Raw genomic sequence first — 15,769 nt, 5'->3', positions numbered from 1 at the left:
CTAAAAACCTTTATGTATGTAATCAGATATATATAAACTCCTCACATCTCTATTAGGATTAAAAACAACTCAAGTTAAATTACAGATACCAGAGCTGAATGTTCTCCTGATTAAGAAATGATGACTTAACTTAGCAACAGACAAATGGCAGCCCAAATTCCAGACCTAGTTGCTAAGGCAAGGTTTACTAGCCCCTGGGAACATGAGCTGGCTGGAAAGCCAAACAAACTGGGGTACTATACCTGTGCATGTGATGAGAAGCCCAAGCCTAGACTGGGGCTAGCATAATTTATTAAATTTGCCACACCACAGGAGGTTTAATGTGAGTCTTCTGCTGTAGCCGCTGACCCCCCATCTGTGTATAAAGCATACAGATACCAGCCATTTGAACCAACTGACTTAAACTGATGTCTGTAGAGATGTGCAACAGCCACCATTTTATGGGTGGAACCTAACTGTAGAAACTGCAATTTTCAAAGGAGATGATGGGAATAAACTCAGATAATCCCAGTCTATCACAAAACTTGATTATATCTAAATGTCACAGAGACTTTCTAAGTAGAAGAGAAAATGATGATACTTGTTGGAGAGAAGGAAGCTAAACAAAAAATTTCTGGCCTGGCTGCCAACAATGATTTATTGTCACTTGAGGGTTACTAATATTTAATTGAAATTAAAGGACTAGGTCACTAAGTGAAAAGCTAGCATGCATCCATATGAAGCCAAGGTTCTTCCTGGAGACAATCAGTGGATCTTGTGCATCTCTAGTATTTTCCATCATTTTCTCCTTGTGTTGTTGGAAACGCATGTACATGCATGCCTCACTTGGGATGGTACAGAGGAGTAATCAGTCACTGACAAACAGGATTAATCTGTCAGCCTTTGGGCATGAGGCACCAGATGCAACATTCAGAAGCACCCAGCAATTCTACTCTTCCTTCTTCTAACTGCAGCAGATCTACATTTCATCCTGGAAGAAGACTGCTGGCCCTGCTACCTCCAAGATCACACTGCCAAAACAGATGTGGAATTCATTTACGCTTATCTACTTCTAAATAAAATGGAGCCAGTCAGCATCTGAGGAACTTCAGTGCACTGTATGTACCTGAGAAATGCTCTTCCCTGACAAGTTCTTTTGTTATGTCAATACAACACCTCAGGGTAAAACAGTGTTCCAGTTCATCACACAGTATCTGGTAAGAGATGGATGGGAAACAGCTGTGAAGAGCTACTGCCAGAATTTGGAGGTTTTTAGGAGATCCTTTTAAATTATCTGTGGACTCACATTTCTACTCTGCATAACAGCATGTCGAAAGCAGCCCCATCACAGCAGTTTGAACATGTGCTAGTTGGGCTGTACTGTCCTTTTCTGTGATGTCTAATGATGCGCAGAAATCAGGATTCATTAACAATCCTACCGTGCCTACAGCAGCCCCTGTGCTCACTACTTTCTGGCCACTAGCACACTCCCATGCAGCCACTAAACCTTGGAGATCTGTTTGAAGTGAAATGGTAGATATAAAACCATATAATTTCCTGTGAAATCTTGCTTCCCTACATGGTTTCTAATTGTCATGGTTTAAGCCACTAATGTAGCTTATTTCAGTTTTCTGCCCTGTGTATCAGCTAACATGGGACAAACCTGAAGTTCAAGGATGCAAAGGTCTTTGGTATATTCCTTTTATCCACCTCTTGTTTGGAAACCACATGGAAAAATAAAACAAAGAAATACTAATGTTAATACTAACACTCTTCTAGCACTTCCAGTTAGTTGCACTTTGTTTATCTACCAATGCTTGATCAAGTTTCAGCTAATACAATGCAACGGGCCCCATTATAACTCATGGGTTTTTCATAGCACTGGTAGATGCGAGTGCTCATTAAAAATGAGGCTGCAAAAGCTGCCAAATTGGCCTAGCAAGTGCTGTAAAGCAATTCCCCACACTATTGTTCTAATTGCCTGCAAGCTCATTCTTCTTTCACCAATTTCAGTGTACATCTGCAGGTAAGTATGACAGAGTCATCTTCACGCTCCAATAGTGGATGGGAAATTTGATTTTTCCATTAGAAGAAAACTACCTCTGAACCACAATATCTCCTTTTGAGGTGTGTATGTTCAAGTTCTCCTATATCTTGGGATTCCAGCTGGCTTAAGAATGGGGATTTTCATTATCTATTAGGATTTTATTATTAAAAGTCAGATACACACCTTGATACCGCATTTTCCAATTTTTCTGTTCCTAGATGAGACTCAGGATTCAAAGTAAAGGCAGAAATTGCAATGTTATATTAACAGTATTTTTGATTGACCAATTAAATATGTATTAGAGGGCCCAATCTTCAGAAAGGACTCAATACTCATCCTCTAAGATTAATGCCCCTTTTAATGGCCTAAATGCCCCTAAGTTCAATAGCAACCTGTCAAGGGACTCTGTGGAACATGAGAAAACTGAATCCAGATCTTCTGAAACTGATGGCAACAGCATAAGTAAGATGGAATTTAAAACAAGTGTTCACTGCATGACTTCCAGTGACATTAAGTAAGCAGAATCTTGAATTTTTAGACTCATTAGTTTATTTTTCCACTTGCAGCTACTGGCTTTTAAAACAAAACCAACAGCCTAAATTCTGTTTGTCTTTCACGCGACTTATATCAGAGAACGCAGACTTGGGTCCATTAAGTCCAAGTTGTTTCAAATGTGTTTCACTAGAGGCTGTAAACAACAAACTATGAAAACCATATTCTATTTAGGACTAAAAGGTACTTTTTGTTTGGTAAAAAAGCTGTCATGGAACTGTTTACATAAATGTATTATCCACAGAATTATTGCTACTGTGTACAGTATCCTAAAGCACTGCTTCAATGAATATACAAACCAGTGTTGTTTTCAGCTAATGCATTGGTACTATTTTTAAAAAATGGCCCAAGTCCTAATTCTCCCTTACATTAGCACACTAACTGCTCAATAGAGGGCAGGATAAAAAGCGTAGTATTGACCACAGTGCGTCTCAGACCAGGCACTGATTGTAGAGACATCTCCACTTCCCTACAGGAAGGGAGGCAATGCAGTATGTTTCACAACTATCACCTCTCTGGGAGGACATATAGAACAACTGAACCCACATCCAGAGAGATTCATTTCCCAAAACAAGACAGCCTCATCCATAGCTTTCTGGGAACAGTCCCTGGCTCCAGCTATCTCCCACACCACGCTGGGGAGCACACTGTCTGGGAGAGAACAAAACCATGAGGGAATGTGCTAGCAAGGAAATAGCACAGATGACAGCCTCTGGAGCCTCTGTTGAGTGCACTAGTTTGCTAAAGTAGCCATAATGAAGCAGATAACTGGATTGTCTAGGTTGCCTACTTTAGACTTTATAAAAACAGAAGAAGAATAGCTCAAGAGTCACATACTCCCTAATCACTGCATTTAACCCATGCTTACCCCTGTCTGTCCCAGCAGGGTGAGGTCCACAAGTCAAAGGCCTCTTCTTGTGGACAGCCAGGGCAAAAAATGTTTCTTTTCTACCCATCTTAAGCCACAACATCCTCACATGCACTGCAGCAAGGGCTTCAGTAAGTAATATTCTAACAGCTATGAGTCAGGTGCACAGATTGGTCAAAATCTAGGGATTAAAAAAAAAACCCCCCAAAAACCCCAAAACCAAACCAACAAATGCCACAAAAAAAAACCACCCCTCCCCCCCCCCCCAAAAAAAAAAACCAAACACACAAGCCACAGGTTTGTCTTTATTTGTCTTCTGACTGAAGATTCATGGTTTGTGTCTTCATGCTTCCCTCTACATCCATGCTTTCATCATATCTAGGTGTCTCAGATTTTGTTACAGGTCCTTCAATGACAGCTGATATTTCTTCGTATCAGATATTCAAAGGGAAAAGTATTTTACTTTTCTCTTTAAGCTTTACCTGTGCTGGTAAAATATGTCCATGTATATGGATGCTCATCATGTCTGCACCAGATGTCATCACCAATGGAGCAGTTTGCGTGAAGTTACACCAATTCACTTAAAATTAGATCAGCCAAATTAGCTTCAGAAGTTTCCATTTTTGGCATAAACTCGCCTATCAAATTTTGCCTGGGACAAACTAAAATACATTCACGCAAAATATTGCAGGTTGTTCTTTAAGAGAAATTACAAACAGCAGGCTAAAGACACTAACATCCTGCACGACCTCAGGTGCTTTTAAAAGAGGGCACTTACCCATGTGCTTAAATTATTTCTCCTTCAGTTTTTACTCACCAATCAAACATACTCCATGGTATAAAAGCACACCACCTTATCATGCTAAAACAACAAAAAAGAAATCACAGCATAACGTCAAGAACATGAAAATAACAGATAAGCTTGCTTGCTCCTTTACCAACTGACACAATGACATCCCTTTCCACCCTTCCCACACTTATTCAAAGTTGACCAGGTCCAAAGTCAACCCAGGACATCCAGTTGTGACCTTCTTTCCCCAGGTTCTTCCCTTTGATGGGCATCCTCATGACCCAACTCAAAAACACCATGCCTTTCATAACAGTGTGAGCAGTTATACCAAAGGGTTGGCTAGCAGCACAGTAATTCACAGGGGAAGAGTACTTTTATTGGTTAATACATGCCATAGGGCAGATTCTGTCTCAAACATCCAAAAAATATCTGGCAAATTTTGGCCACATAAACTAACAGTGGCACCTCCTCGCAGTGATAAGCAAAAGGCATATCAGCAAATTTTCAAATCCCACCTCCTCTCTGAGCATACATAAGAAGGTACATGCCTTTACCCCATCTTACTTCAGTTGTATCCTGCCCTCCTCCTTCCTCTGGCAATCTGTTCTCCCAACCTTGTAGATCCTATATCAAAAACATGCCTAAATTGCATTGTACATTACCCCAGCAGGAGCTCAATCTCCAACAGGAAGTCCCCCCAGTGTGTCTAATTTCCCTTCGTTGCCATACTGGTGACACAACACTATACCAAGGATAACAGTGCAGAAGATAACTTTGCTGTAATTGCAAGTAATTGTTTTTTAAAAATCACTCTCAAGGACTTTATTATGTTAAAGAGAAGTGCATAATTAATCTTAGGGCCACTGATTTCTAGGACAACTATGTGACTTTCTGTGATTGGTTCTACAGAGTTGTAGTACGGTGTGTGGCTAAACATACAGCCTCATAGTGAGCTCTGAAATAGGATCAGAAGGCAGGAGACAATAGGACACTTACGTTGAGGTAGTTCTCATACTTTCTGCTGTGAACATGTTCCTCTCCCCACATGGTAAGCATATTTCAGAAGACATCTGTCACTACCCAAAATGCAATTCTATGCTTCAATTTCAATCCCTTCCAAGCAAATTGTTAGGCAAAATCTGCCTACACATTAATGTGCATTTGCATATATTAAGTGCAGGAAGACAGCACACCAATAGTACAATGTGAAACCATTGCACATAAGAGTTATACATAAAAAAAAAGCAGCACGTGTTTGCTTCAGAATTTCAAGAGACATTGTTTACCCTTTACGCATGAAACTACTCAGCCTGTTTCATCAGCTAGTGGTTGTCCTAGGTCAGGTAGTAATGCATTTTGTCTCAAACAGAATCCTCCTCAAGTTATAGGTGCCCTAAGCAAAACCATTCTTCGCAAGGTACCTATGACCCCACTCATATTTAGCACACAGTCATTCCCTCTGTCTGCTAAATTGCCATTTTAGGCAAACTACAGCTATTTCTATTCTATTTCTATTCTGCTCTTCAAAATTAGAAATGACAATAGATCTAACTGGAAATATAAAAGGGGATCAGCCAATCTATATCACCACAGGTTTTCTGAGTATTGCCGCAAACTCCTTGAAAAGAACACACTATTTCTGATAGAAAGCACTGGTGATCACTGAAGCATTGACACTGATCATTATTAATGTGCACTTCAGCTATATATGCATAAAGCAATCCAATTTTAGCAATGCCTGTAGCTGTTCTGTGATACTTTGGCAATCCTGATCAGCAGTAAACAGGCTCTTCAGGGTTAACCCGGGTTTATGATTTCCTTGCATCCACAGGACACTGCAAAGCAGCCAGCATACTGCCAGATCTGTTCTGCTGTATGTATAGTCAGTGTGTCTTCTGAACATGATTCTCATCTCACCTACTTCACGCTTGGCTCATTTTTTTGCCTTAGATGAATTTATTATTCACACAGTGAATGCATTGAAGGGCTAATTCAGAACCACTGTCTATGTCCCATAAGGTGATCTAATGTCATTATACACCTACCACTTGCAGCCTTATAAAGGATGATGGCCTTCACATTATGCATTATAAACAGCAGGTGGGTAACAGCATATGAAATCAGCTTGTATTTTTTTAAGTATAGATAGATTTTGGCATTTAGTGACAAAAATCCATTCCTCAGTTGTTTCTCCAGTGCTGCTCTTTTTATCCTTTATTATCTCAGCCACTGCTTCAGACATACTTAGCTGAACCTCTCCTACACATTCAGCCCCATGATGTGCTTCCTTCCTGGTGTTCCTCAGTAGCCCTTCACTCCCCTCACAGTGGCTTTCCTAAGCCTAGGGCCCAACTTGGCTGAGATGTCATAACGATGGTCTGTTTCCTCTGCCATGCTGTCTTGTCTGCATGCTCATACAGCAAAACACTTCTCTTGCTTCTGTTTTTACAATATATTACAGGACTAACACATGACACAAATGGTTTATTTCTTTTGCAAGAGTCTGTAAAAGATTTTAGTATACAAAACTATAATTATTTCAGTTCTGGTGCCCTACCTTCTTGGACTCTCCAAGGTGTTACAGAAACTCTAAATAGGGTCAAAGCCATGAGATGCTGGGTGCTTCATGTTATCAACCCTCTGTTCTTTGCTCCCTCACACTGTGAGAGGAAAACCACATTCCTACATATGAGCATTATTATGTTCTCAGCTTTAATACCTAGATGTTTAATTCCATTTCAGACCCATAATTTGCTTGTTTCCCTATAAAAATATAGATGGTAGGTGACACCCTTTGTCCAAGAGAATTTCTTTTCGTAATACATTCCAGTAAAGAAGAAATACGTCCACATGCCTGCAGTGGAAAATGTAGAAAAAAAATATTATATAACTTCTCCAAGGTCATAGAATCTCCAGCCAAAAAGTCATATCACATACCCAGTACACCAAACCTTGCATCACTTCTAAAGCTGCATTGATGGGACAATACAGGGTGTAGTTCCATAGGGTATATGAATCCCTACTGTGCCCAACAGGACAAAAAGTCTTCTGACTGCATAATAAGAATGAAAAATAATGTGTGCTTAATCTAATTCAGTCCAATGTTCAAGCATTTTGCTCCCTTTTGTTAATACCTTCACTATGAAAGATAAATATTAATATGAAATGAGAATGACTGTCTGTTTGGTTTGGCTGATTTATATAATTTTCTAATTCTTTAGTCTTTGAGGTCATTATCATCTAATGCAGTCAATAGTAATTTCACATGTCCAAAATAGTTTTTTTACACAGAGTAAAATCTTTTCTTTTTTTCCCTGAACCGGCTTTCAAAAAGCATGAGTTCTGCACTACACAGCAGGGAAGCAATTACACTACATTTGCAAAAGACTGAGCAAAACCTGCTAGGTAGCTGGAGAATTCTTCCTCTTCTGAACCATTTGTTCTGTCTCTTGTAACATCTCTTCACTGGTTTGATAAAAGGCTCGAGAGAAACACTGCTAGCTAGATAACAAAAATGAGTTTTCCTCCACAATATATTTTTCTTCTCCACTTTTATTTCCTGTTTGAGGCAATAAGGACCTATTCAATTTTACTCCCACTGAAATCAAGTCAAATGCATCAGTGGCAAACTTGACATTGTCTTCAATTACTTATTATTTGATGCTTTTATTTATTATTTCTTTGCCTAGCAATATTTAAGACTGATCAATACCAGAAGGAATTTTGAGCTATGCAAACAGAAGATACACAAAAGATAGACCCGTTTCAAAAGGACTTTCAAAGCACAGGAACCCAGTGGCCTTAACACTCAGAAACACTTGTCTACAGCTGCTACTTCTGCACCTGAGTGGTCCTCAGTGGTCCTGAGTTTAAGCTGCAGAGTATAAACTTCTAATTGATGAAAGGAACATGACTTCACTCACCAAGAGCATGAAATCAGATTCAAATATGGACCCAATACATCCATCCCTAAAAAGACAGCTCACAAAATATCTCCATTGCCCAATGCAGTTTGCTGTTCCCTTTCTGTTTGCATAAGAAGTCCATTCTTTCTGGCCAGCTAGTATGAGAACTGATACACATTCATATCACATTAAAACACAATGACATCTGAGCTTTAAAATTTAAACAGATAAACCAAGTAATTGTGATGTTATTGTAAAAGAAAAAGTTAAATTCCATATTCTGATTTTAAAGACATTAACTTCTTCATCCACATTCATGAAACTAACAGAGGTTTCCTATCATTCCATGTCACAGGGAAGAGCTCAGGAGTGTAGATATTGCCAAAAAAACAGAGGTCAAAGGAAAAGAATCCCAAATGTATTTTGTGTAAAAATCTATTGATTTTTAAGCCAACCTCATGATATCTTGAGGCATACCTCTGGGCCAGTAACATTTGCATTCATTCTTTAAATGAAAATGGATTAAGCTCAAGGCACCAAAATCCTGCAAAAAGAATAGGGGTATAAATCCATAATAGCAGAATCTAGCTCTTTTGCAACTGCAAAACCCGTTACAAAATAATACCGACAAAACTCTTGGGAGGAGTTCCATACGAGAACTCTGGAAATCAAGGCAAGTCAACTCAGCCAACACACAAACATCCATGTGGATGCTCGTGTTCCCTAAGGAGCCTCACCTACAATGCTGTAAGGCCACCTCAGACTTGCCAGTACCAGGGTAATCCTCTGCAGTCAACTGCAGCCAGCTCATGTCAGTGTATCTGACAGCTCCACAGCTCTGAAACTCCCACAGCTTGGGCACATCTTTGGGCAACCTTTCAATCTGATTCTCCTCTCATTTATGACTGCACAAATCAGGACAGACTGTCAGCAGTGTTGGATCTATATGTATCTGGGTAGGTTGGAAGAACTGGATTCCTTGCATGGCTTATCAGTGTGTCACATCACGCAGAGCTCACTAGTAGATGTTAGCTAGTTAGGCAGCAAGCCAGGGCACTGAAAAAGTACATCTTACCAAGTCATAATCGGGGTATGCTTACAGGTAGGTAACAGAGGACACAGGCACAGTGATTCCCTGACATGCTATTTAATCCATGTAGCTCTGTGCAGACCTGTCACCTACTCACTCATTGCTATGGCAGGTAACTGCAGGTATGTTAGCTGATGTGTTAGATGTCCTCAGGCTGCAGGACATCTCTGCAAGCATAGGTCATGTGTAGCCATGTAATCTTAGTCAAGCAATATTACTCTTCATATTGAATAATAAGAGAATTATTGTGCGGTACAACAATGCCTAAAGAACCAGAAAACAATCTTACTGGCAAACATAACCTCATTGCCAAGAGATTTTTAGAGTCTGCAGAAAATATGAAGGGTAGGATTGCACAAGACAAACAAAGCAAGATTTCAGTCAGGGCATAGTAATTTGGTACATTTTCCTTATGGTGTATTTGCTAAATCAAGAAATTTTACCTATGTTTTTATAACTTGGTCCCACAGACAGCTAAGGCTGATTGGAAAGTGGAGAGAACAATAGGCCAGAAATAAGAAATCCTTAAACCAATTTCGCAGCCCAAGAAAAGCTAAATGTGTCTACATCCCAGTGGTTCAAGCCTCCCTCTGCCTGAAGCGTAATAACGTTTGATTGCCGAGTCTGACTAAAGAATCTTCTAGATGTTGATGAGCAAAAGTCTATTATTTTAGTGGAGAATGAAACAAACAAGAAATGCAGGGTTTACGCTCTACTTTTTAGATCTGGTTCACAACCCAGCAGCTGTAATAGTCACTGCTGTAATGGTCAATGGATCAAACTATTTCTCCATAACAGAAGATGACCCTGGGGCGCATCATGCTGTCTCTGTCATGGAAAGATTAACAGGGATGAGCAGAGCTCCTCCTATCAGCCAGAAAAGGGACAGGGGATACCAGTATCCCAGCAAGAGGAAGTGTTTGATTTGGGAGTGCTGGAAACAGAAGAGGATAAAAGCATAGTATGCATGCAGAACAGGAGACAGAAAACCCACAATGCATGCAATGCACTTTACCAAGAGATGAAATGAGAAGTGTGACCTTCTTCTATACATAAAGAATTTTTTAAACAAATAAAATAATGGACAACTCAATTCAGCTTTCTCTGGTTCACTTCATATAACAGTGGAAGTAAGTGTTAAAGAATGTGAAAGAGGAGAACTCAATGAATGTACGCACAGGCAAGCTGTCCTTGAATGGATCTGCACATTCACTGTTGGCACTTCATTAAGCCAAAGGCCTAGAGTCAGCCATCATATTCCCTACAAATATTGGGTAATTATAAAAATCCAGTGCTGCAAGGAAAATTCAAAATACTATCTATAAAGAAAAAAAAAACAACAAACCAAACCCAGCTCCAGGTAAAGGCCATATCCACTACTTGCTCTTCTGACCTGTTGTCTGGCACTCATGTTTTCATGAACTGGCTGAACTTGAAGCTGATATTTACCCAACAACTGGCATTTTCCCACACTCCAGAAAATTATTTGGCAAAATAATCAACATGGGAGAGACAGCGTCATTTCTAATGTAAATAGCTCACTTTTTCAAATTACCAGTTTTACAAAAGGCATTAATTTGTGGGCTTTGACTCAAGAATGCAAAAATGCACATTCATTCAGATACAAGATGGTATTAAGAGAGCTATTGTACACCACTTATGAGTAAAGCAAATGGACAGATCATGTACAGTCAGGGGTTAGTATCGTAAGACACAGCAAAATACTAAGTGAACCTGGACTCAATATCATACTTTAGGGACTAACTTAATTCCACTGAAATAATTGACCTTAACAGACAGCTAATCTTGGCATGGTGACTGAGGGAATACCACGAAAGAATGTGCTTATACATTAATTCTGTAGTTTAAGTTTGTAGAGGAGAATTTTAATTTTCAAGCAGGGTACAAAAAGCCCACCGTATGAGAAGGTGCAAGGAAAGCTATGAAAGAGATGCAGTGTTTCCTCTGAAAATTGCATGTGTATCTTATCTGTGAAGCTATCTGTTCCATAAACTCCAATTATTTAATGCTATAGAGAATGGTATTCCATTTTACACTTGCAGCTACTGTAAATCTCAGCACATCCCATTCAGCCTGCCCATTCTACACGACAGAGTTACATTAAAGATGAAACTTGTGGCTGCATTTCTTCAAGAGTGGTAGCACACCTGACTTTAAATTATGCATCACGATAAAAAGGGTTTCTGTAATTACAGCTCTACCATATGCATAAGCGTGTATGCTCTTTCACACATTTACATGACTAAACAAGTCTCTGGATTTTAGGCAGAAACTTCTGCTAGTCCAACAGCTCCCAAAAGCTGTTACCATTGATTGAACACAGGTGTTAAGAATAATTAAAGATATAAGGAGTATCATGATTTAGCCATCCATCAGTGGAAATCACATTAAAGCACAGTCATTTTCCATTAGGCTTATTACATTATTCCCAGTAAGGCCACTGTACATTCAATTTGCAACCATTACTGGACCAGCTTTTTCCTGGGTCACTCCCAATTTACCAATATCTCTATTTCCAAGCACTATCTGCACTTCATATGTTTCGAGCTCTTTTGTCCGGTCTTGCAGAGTTTAATGTCTTCAAAATGGCATACATACTACTGCATCAGTCCCTAGGATTACTGAAGCAGTGCTGACCCTGTAAGCCACTTGTGCGTTTTCTTTGCCAGATAAACCAACATATATGGTCAACAGCTACTGATGGAGCCCTCTGCTATTAGATTGTAGCATAGGGCTCAGTAAGAGCTAGAAGCTCTGGCCTCCCACGCATCTAGCAGACTTGGTTTTGTATTTTCCACAGTTTGAGGAGATGAAAAGCTGATGAAACATTGAACAAAACTGATTTCCTTAAGTACAACAACAAAGTTTTCCATTCAACCTATCTGACATTGGTGCATTTTTCTCTTCCCAAAATTCCATTGTCAAAAATATTCCTGAAATTTTGTTCAAATGTAATTATTAACAGACTATAGATAAAACCATTTTTTACCTTTACAGATTATAAAAAACCCAAAGTATTTCACCACAAATAATTATTTTTTGTGCATTAAATCTGTTTTGTAAACCTACTCTTTTGATTACAGCAACATTATGAAAATTCTAATTAGCTCCAGTGAAGAGAAAAATCTTCGTCAATGCTACTGACAGGAACATGAAGTTGTAGTAAAGGTAATGAAAAAGAGCTCAGGGTTCTATATTCACATTCTGGCTTTGCTGTAGACTTCCTGCATGACCTTGGCTAAATCAATGGGAACCATGTTAGGGCAGCCTAATTTCTACTAACATGCCTGTCCCTTGTCAGCAGACCCTTTGATAATCGATTCAGAAGCCTTAAATAAGACACCAAGTTGTAAGCTATGTACGATCAGCTGACAAAACAAGTTCCAAGGGTCTCAAGTCTCTTCGGGCTACCTAAAGGTCAACCTTGCAGACATTATTATTGTCTAGAGCCTATTGCCATGACAAGGATTCCTCAAGACTTAAGTATTCTCTTTCCTGGCAAGTAAAACATGGCCCCTATTTTGATCCCATGACTGTTCCCCCAGCTCCTCCACACGCTAACTTCAGTGCTGGGGCCCCAGTTGTCAGTCTTCCTTTTCCTTCTTTCACAGTGACTGTTGGTAAATCCTCTTGTAGTAAGCACTGCCACAAACTTTGTAAATGTTCCCCCTCAGGTGGGGCCCCAAGAGACGCAATATGATGTTGCTATATTCACAAAATAGTAGCAAATTAAATATGATTATGCAAGCTGGCTTTCCATGGCCAACTGTATAGCCATCAAAACTAAGCTGTTGCCAGCTGATGTATTAGCTATATTGTGCCTGGCTGCTGGAAACTGAGGTTAGCTGAGGATGTTTAACGATCTGCCAGTATGAAGCTGGAGTGCGACACTAACATAGGAACACTGTAAACCCAGATTCACAAAACTGAAATCTTAAATCTGAAAGAATTAAATAGTGTTCTTGCTGCGTGCTATAAAGCATTAGGAAGACAGTTTAAAAGAACAATAAAGATGTACCTGTCTGCTCCTAATCCTAGCATTTTGGGGGTCATCCGTCTACATACTATCCCTTATCTAATGTATGCATCTAACAACTTCTAGACAGTCTTTAACAGCATCATTAGTAATGAAATATCAAGAAGATTTGCAGACAAATATTTGAAACTGCTTCCGAAATGATAACATAATAGATACTGTATTGTAGAAAATATGAAGCAGCACACCAAAAAATTGAAAAGCCATTCATACGACGAGATAAGTCAGAAGCCTATGATACTGAAACATCATTTCAAGGGTATTTACAGAGCTAACATCTGTTATCACCAGTGAACTTTGAATTTTCTAGGGAGAGATCATCTTATTGTCAGGAAAAAAGTCACTTTATAAGGAAGAGTCTATCTGTTTTTATCAGGTGGGTTACAAAGCTACCATATTGTCTGCCTCTGCAGGCAGCACTATGTCCATGTCAATTCTCTTTCAGCATTTCTGCTTGGAAACTGAGAGGATAAGAAATCAAGAAATATGGTATTAAAAGCAGATACCCGAATAGTATAAAACAGCCGCAGGATGTGTTCACTGGAGAAATGCATACTTATATTGCTAGCAGGAGATATTTCTGGTAATTCAGACAGTGCAGCAAGACCGTACTTTGAGCACATGTTCTCCCAGAACGATCTGGGCAGCCGCCTCGGGAGCGCAATACGGAAGGCTGGGGCACAGACAGCAAACCTCTATGCCACATCAGAAATCTGTACGTGGAAATACACATTTCTGCTTCAATACATATACACGAGCGAGGTTTCCCTTGCCTAGAGCGGCATCTTTACCCCCGAGTGCTACAGCTGGTGGTGAGGCCACCGGCGGCAGCACCCAGCGCTGGCGGCGTACCTGAGCTCGGCGGGTACCCCCAAATGCTGGGACCCCCAACTCGTCCCTAGGGCGCGGGGCGGGCGGGACCCTCAACTCGGAGCTGCTTCAGGGACTGCCGGCCTGGCCGCACACGCAGGTGCGCACCGCTCCCCGGGAGGGGACAGCCGCTGAGGGCCCGGGAGGCGCCTCCCTGCGAGCGCGGGGAGCGGAGAGGACGAACCGCACCAGCCACCGCGGGGCAGCGCCCGGCCGGCGGGGATGGGATGGGGCCCGCCTACCTGATTTGGGGTAGGTGACAATCCAGACGTCGCTGTCCCTCACCGGGAAATTGGCGATCTCCTCCATCTTCCCTCGGCAGAAGGGCGGCAGCCGCACCCCATTGTACTCGAAGTACTTGCTCTCGAACTCGCCGGGCGTGCTGGGGGTCTCGGCCTCGCTCTCCGCCATCCTCTTCCCTGCCGGCCGCGGCGGGGGCTGTACCTGAGAAGCGGGGCGGGGGGTGGCTGCGGTGCGGGCTCGGCGCGGCAGCCCCAGCCCCCGGCACGCCCCCACGCACGCACCGGCAGGGGGCGCGGGGCCGACGGCGCATGGGCCCCGCGCGCGGTGATGTCATGCTCGGCGCTAACGGCCGCAGCGCCTGAGGGGCTGGCGGTGCCCCCCCAGCGCCCCTCCTTTCGGGGCGGGGGCCACCTCACGGGCACGGCCCGGCGGCCGCAGCCGGCAGGGGCAGAGGCAGGAGCCGCGGGGGGGCCTTGCGTTCCCTGTCGTTACTTTTGCTCCTCCGTGCTGCGGCAGGGCCAGGGCCCGGCTGCACAAAGGGCAGACAGCGGGCTGGGGGGTGAGCAGCCGTGGTCAGGTGCACCGGGGGGTCACAAAATCATAGAATTAATTAGGGTGGAAAAGACCTTTAAGAGCATCGAGTCAAACCTTTACCCCAGGACTGCCAAGCCCACCACTAAACCATGTCACTGAGGGCTTAATCTACACGGGTTTTGGACACTTCCAGGGATGGTGATTCCACCACTTCCCTGGGCAGCCTGTTCAGTACCTGAGCACCCTTTCGGTGAAGAAATTTTTCCTAATACCCAATCTAAACCTCCCCTGGTGGAGCTTGAGGCCATTACCTCTTGTCCTATTGCTTGTTACTTGGGAGAAGAGACCAACACCCAGCTCAGTACAACCTCCTGTCAGGTAGTTGTGGAGAACAATAAGGTCCCCACTGAGCCTTCTCTTCTCCGGAGCAAACAACCCCAGTTCACTCAGCCATTCCTCATCAGACTTATTCTCCAGGCCCTTCACCAGCTTTGCTGCCCTTTTCTGGACCTGCTCCAGCACCTCAGTGACTTTCTTGCAGTCCCCATCCTTGCACTTAGCCAGGCACAGTGCAGCTGTGTTTGTACAAGACACTGAGGAAGGAGACATGCACCTGCTATTTTCAGCTATGCAGATTGTTTGCACCTTTCAATGTTCAGGATTAAACCTGTATCTGTTTTTTACACACTAAGCTTTCCTTCCTGGTTCCCTCTTCCCAATCTCTTTGTATCTGGTAGGGGAACAGCTTTCATTACAGCATGAAGGAGGTGGGCTTGGGCCTGAGCACCCAGCCCCTGCCTGGGCAGGTGCCCAGTACATCCCCTGCCAATTCTT

At 42.1% G+C, this 15,769-nt stretch overlaps 1 protein-coding gene across 3 annotated transcripts in view; it reads right to left on the bottom strand.

Moving 5' to 3' along the window:
- SULT4A1 (sulfotransferase family 4A member 1) overlaps positions 1 to 14,703 on the bottom strand; it is a 31,192-nt gene extending 16,489 nt beyond the window's left edge. For 2 of the 3 annotated variants that reach the window (XR_003990611.1, XM_030479916.1), the window contains exon 1: positions 14,401 to 14,683. Coding sequence is in view for 2 of the 3 variants with exons in the window: in XM_030479916.1 (XP_030335776.1) it covers positions 14,401 to 14,569 (169 nt within the window). In the remaining variant the exon portion in view is untranslated. Of the gene's footprint in view, positions 1 to 14,400 lie in introns of all 3 variants that reach the window. The other variant, XM_030479915.1, reaches the window with a different exon arrangement.
- Between the last annotated feature and the right edge of the window lie 1,066 nt (positions 14,704 to 15,769).

The sequence above is a fragment of the Strigops habroptila genome, chromosome 3 (genome assembly GCF_004027225.2).
Source record: "Strigops habroptila isolate Jane chromosome 3, bStrHab1.2.pri, whole genome shotgun sequence".
Lineage (NCBI taxonomy): Eukaryota > Metazoa > Chordata > Aves > Psittaciformes > Psittacidae > Strigops > Strigops habroptila.
Note: the sequence above shows the minus strand (reverse complement) of the source record. Positions and strands in the feature narration are given on the sequence as shown.